This window comes from Barbus barbus (assembly GCF_936440315.1).
Source record: "Barbus barbus genome assembly, chromosome: 5".
NCBI lineage: Eukaryota > Metazoa > Chordata > Actinopteri > Cypriniformes > Cyprinidae > Barbus > Barbus barbus.
This window is the reverse complement of record NC_136733.1, coordinates 2,532,501-2,537,497: the sequence shown is the minus strand read 5'-3', so window position 1 is coordinate 2,537,497 and position 4,997 is coordinate 2,532,501. Positions and strand designations below refer to the sequence as shown.

Here is a 4,997-nt window from a genome sequence, read left to right as displayed (position 1 = left end):
AAGGCACTTTCGTGACATTACTTCTTACAATAGCAGCTAAAATATTTGGAGACTTAATATGGCTACTATCCTGTTTGTTTATAGGTTTATTATTTTAAATATGGTGACGAAAAATGTTCAAATGTAGCTAGGCAATATTTTTTTTTTCTAAAACGTCTCAATTTAGTTTATAATATTAGACACAACTAATAATAACCATTGCCATCATTTATTATAAAGTATGGTTTTCTTTGTAGTTATCGGAATTGAAATCATCAGATGAATTCTGTAACCTATATTCGCAAATATTGTGAGTTTTTTCTATACCTGATCTTACCTCTAGAAATACTTCAATTGGAGTCACTTAAATGGTTTCAGGAATATTAGCTAAATATTTGACTTTTGAATTTTGAATATTTCCATATGCAGCTTTTTTTCTTTTTGCAAAACATTTTAATACGGTGCATGATGTCCCGATACTTTTATGTGAATAATTATTGCTGTGTGTTTGTCCTCAGCACATCTGGTGTTGTAGGCGGTTCTGCTGGGATCCAGCACCAATAGCATCACATGCAGCTCATGAGAATGACGCGATCAGCTCCACGGGCTCCTCAAGAGGAGCACAGGACTCATGAACCCTCAGTGAGGAGCTCACGGGATTATCAGAGCCGGTTCCCCGAGGATCTGACTTCACTGGACGCTTTCTCTGGAAGGAACCTCAGAATCAAGCGTCGCTGATCTACTGAACACCTCGTGCTCTAAAAAAGACTATGTTTTTTTGGTGTTAGAATAAGCAAAGCGCGGCGAGTTTGCTTTTAGTTTCTGTCTCGTCCCGGTCCGCCTGCTGCTGCTTCCACACTTCTCTCTCTGGACATTGCAGAGAGCCGCTGTCCTGCTACACTTCAGAGATGTTGGACGGAATCAAAATTGAAGATCAGTTCAGAACAGGAGCAGAGTCTTTGGGAGTGATGCTGGGTGAGTTCCACACCAACAGGAACAAATGTGCATCGAAATTACGCGCTTTACACTCGTTTCAGAAATGGATCTTAAAGTATAAATTATAATATAGCCTATATATATATATATAGTTTGCAAGTAGTCAGATCAGATATGTGCACTTTTTCATGTTTTTACAGCGCTTGTAAATTTCCTCTGAAAATTACGCATACTGTCAGAAATATTGTATTATTACAACAACAACGTTGTGCAATTAAAAACAGCTTCACAAAATAACTAAATATGATGTTTTTCATCAGTAGTACTGAGTATGGACACTAATGTAACATGCATTTGTGTTTAACATTTAATCATTATCAGATTGTTGTTGACGTTTCAAGAGCGAAAATTAAATAGAATTAATATTTTGTAAATGCCACTAAGGCATTTTTCTTTTGTTTTCTATTTTTTGGTAAAATATAAAAACATTGTAGGCTATTAAATGATAGTAATCTAGCAGAAAATATAACACAAATATTTCGTTTAATATTTTAAAGTAGGCTTCTTGCGTGATCACTCAAAAAACTAAATTAGCTTTATTGCTCTTTCTTTTTCTTTCTTTCGAAGCCAGTAAATTAGATGTAATATTCTATAGTAAAACATAAATTAATTAAAAAAATAGGCTATTTTTAAATAGACCTACAATTTCGCATATTAAATTAAATGCCTGAATTAATGATTAGGCTAGGTCAACAAAATAATTTTTTATAAAGTGTCAAAACTGCGTATTATGTTATGATACTTATGGAAGTAATATTTTGCAGTGTTGAGTTCTGGCGTTTATTTGGTTCTGTGTGTGTTGTTGTTGTTGTTTTAATGTCCAGTGGAAGTATCTGATGTGTATTGGTGTGTGTGTTCAGGTTCAGACTGCGTGCATCAGAGTGTGTGTGAAGGATGCCACAGACCGATCTCTGACCGCTTCCTCCTGCGCGTGAACGACAGCTCGTGGCACGAGGAGTGCTTGCAGTGCTCGGTGTGTCAGCAGCTTCTCACCATGAGCTGCTACTCCAGAGATCACAAACTCTACTGCAAACACGACTACCAACAGTAAGAGCTGCTTCATTCATTCATCTCATCGGTTACGCGTCATTGCAGTCTTTTAATAATCAAAATATTAAAGCAAATATTTACTTAGGATTTAATCATTTTATTGATATTTAAGGCCAATTGGTATTTTGATGTTATCATTTTTAGTGTTTTAGCAAATGGCGATAACGCAATATGAACAAGCTTTTATTATTTATTAGATATCTGTTGTTGGCTTTTTGCGCGTATTGCAAAAAACAAACACCGCATGCATTAAAATATAGGCCTAGGTTCATTATTTGTGTGTTAAAGTGCAATAAAAACAAAGAGATTCACAATGCAATGCTAAATAAATAATATAATAATGATTAAATCTAGCATAAATAACGGAGCTCGTGGTGTGTTACAGAGAGAGAGAGAGGGAGAGAGAGGGGCTGTCATGATGCTCGCTTGCTTTTCATGCTTGTCAGCAGGTTCTTTTGACTTTTCGTCCAAATCCTCTTCTTCACTCATCGTGACATTATCGCGTTATTAGACAGTCTTTCACAATGCCCCCTAAGCAAGTAGAACTATTTCTCTATGTTCTCTATGTCTAGGGTGTTACATTCTGGAATTCCTCTATTTTGAGCATGTCAACAACGCAGATATTATAATTCAAGAAATATGATTTAAAAATTCCAAATGTATTATTATTATTATTCCCCCTTACACGTCATTTGCAGCTATTAATTCGTTGTTGTTGTAAGTCCAGAGCTTATCTAGCTTTTTCACATCTTTACTAACACAGGTGACAGATCGATGTCAAGCTAGCAAAATATGTTTTTATCCCATTAAGTTCTAAAAATACGATTAACATTCCATTGTATCATTTTGCAGACATGTTACTTTTAAATGTTCTCTGGACATTCTGAAACAAGTGGTAACATTAAAAAAATGATTTCAGAAAAAAACATTCCATGACAATGTATAAATAACTTTTTTAATGTTTTGAGAACATTATTAAAGACCAGGTAAATTTCTATTAACGTTAATAGAAGAACATTTGTTTGTACAGACAGATTTACTCTAGACACTGGGATAATTGTAGCACAATTTAATGTAGATTTATATTCATTTGTCTCTTACACAATTTTATACCAATGCAAAATGAAACTTTACAAAGCAGTCCGTCTCCAAACTGTTGAAGTGGTTTTAACAGTGTGCTATTTGTCTCTTTTAAAGCAGTATTTATAAAGCAGCGATGAGGTACTTAGTGCTCTTAATTCACACCCGGCCTGCTTTTTATGACTCTCATTTAAGAGAGATTAACAAGCACCACAGACAGCCACAAAACACACTCACACACACACACACACACACACCTCCACACTTAACTCGCTCTAATTGATGAACAGTAAAGCTCTGCACTGTCACTTATGGAGACGTATCTAGATGAAATAACTCTGCAGTTTTTACATGAATTGTTAGGTTTTTGAAAGATAAAACAGTATAGTATAAGGGAAGTCGGCCTAATGTGGCCTAATGGTTAGAGATTCAGACTGTAATCCAAAGGTTGTGGGTTCGAGTCTCGGGCCGGCAGGGATTGTAGGTGGGGGGAGTGAATGTCCAGCGCTCTCTCCACCCTCAATACCACGACTGAGGTGCCCTTGAGCAAGCCACCGAACCCCCAACTGCTCCCCGGGCGCCGCAGCATAAATGCTGCCCACTGCTCTGGGTATGTGTTCACGGTGTGTGTGTGTGTGTGTGTGTGTGTTCACTTGTGTGTGTGTGCACTTTGGATGGGTTAAATGCAGAGCATGAATGCTGAGTATGGGTCACCATACTTGGCTGTATGTCACTTCACTTTATTGTTGTCAGATGTTAGTGGAACATGTTAATGTGATGAGAACTAGAGGTGCTTTGTGTGTGTTTTACTGTCTGAAAACACAGAACTGCAGACGCACATATTACCGTTGTTTGAGGGGACAGTGATGTAAAGATTTTCAAATGGAAACATCCTCTAAATATCGCTCTGCGCCATGCTTATGAGGAGAAAGTTTGTAGTTGTGTGTTTGACCTTATTGGAAGAGAAAGGACATTTTCTGCCATTCATGGTTCAATTTGTTTACTACTAAGTAAATATCAGATATTCGTCTTATCAAGCATCTTAAAGTAATAGCTGGAACACGTGTGGTGCACGCTGAAACTTAATATTGGTTTAAAAGCATATTTTGTCCCATAATAGCCAAGATCACAGCGATTATGAATATGATTCTAGTCAGTGTTGCTAATTTTACAGGACTTTGTTTTTAGCAGTTTAGCGTGAAAATCTAGTATATTTAAAAAAATAAAATGGGTTTGTTTGTGAGCTTGTTGCATGTTGCAAATAAATGTATGTAAATAATTTTATTCATATGGGGATTGTGATATTCTGCATGTTATAATACACTTCTTTTTTTTTTTTTACATATTTATCCCATGGCAAAATCTAAAATACCTTTACCTGATAAAAAAGTTTATTTATTTATTTATTTCATATAATATAATGTGTATGACATATTTAGTATTCATATAATCTTATATATAAGATTTTGATCTTACATATGGTAATAGTGTGCCTTTTTTGCTATTTATTATCATTTCTATACATAATTTGTTTGATTTTGTTGCATGTTGCTGTAAAACAGTTTATTGTTGGGTATTGTAGAATATTTTGTACATACAATTTAGTTTTGACTATAAATGCTCTAAAGAACAAGTTTTCCATTAACTCTGACATGGCAGAAACCCAATCCCAAAGGGGCTGTAATCAGAGCTATAGGCCCCTGTATATGAGAGAAAAAATATTTGCCACTTTACAACCGCTGGTGGACCCTTAGGAAACATATGCATACACACAACGTCTCTTTCAAAACCCTTTAATGGCTTTTTTTGTGGCTTTGGTTTCTCTGCTTAATTTGTTAAACACTTCTAGGCCGTCAATGGTTTTTGTCAGGTCTAGCTGAAGTTGAGAGCAG

General features: G+C 35.7%; 1 protein-coding gene across 1 annotated transcript in view; it reads left to right on the top strand.

Annotated features, from left to right (window-relative positions):
• Positions 1–612: 612 nt before the first annotated feature.
• The window catches only part of LOC306869834 (LIM/homeobox protein LMX-1.2-like), a 50,062-nt gene continuing 45,677 nt past the window's right edge, over positions 613–4,997 (top strand). Inside the window, exons 1-2 of the mRNA XM_079416760.1 lie at positions 613–954; positions 1,836–2,022. Coding sequence (XP_079272886.1) covers positions 888–954; positions 1,836–2,022 — 254 coding nt within the window. The 5' untranslated portion in view covers positions 613–887. The remainder of the gene's footprint in view (positions 955–1,835; positions 2,023–4,997) is intronic.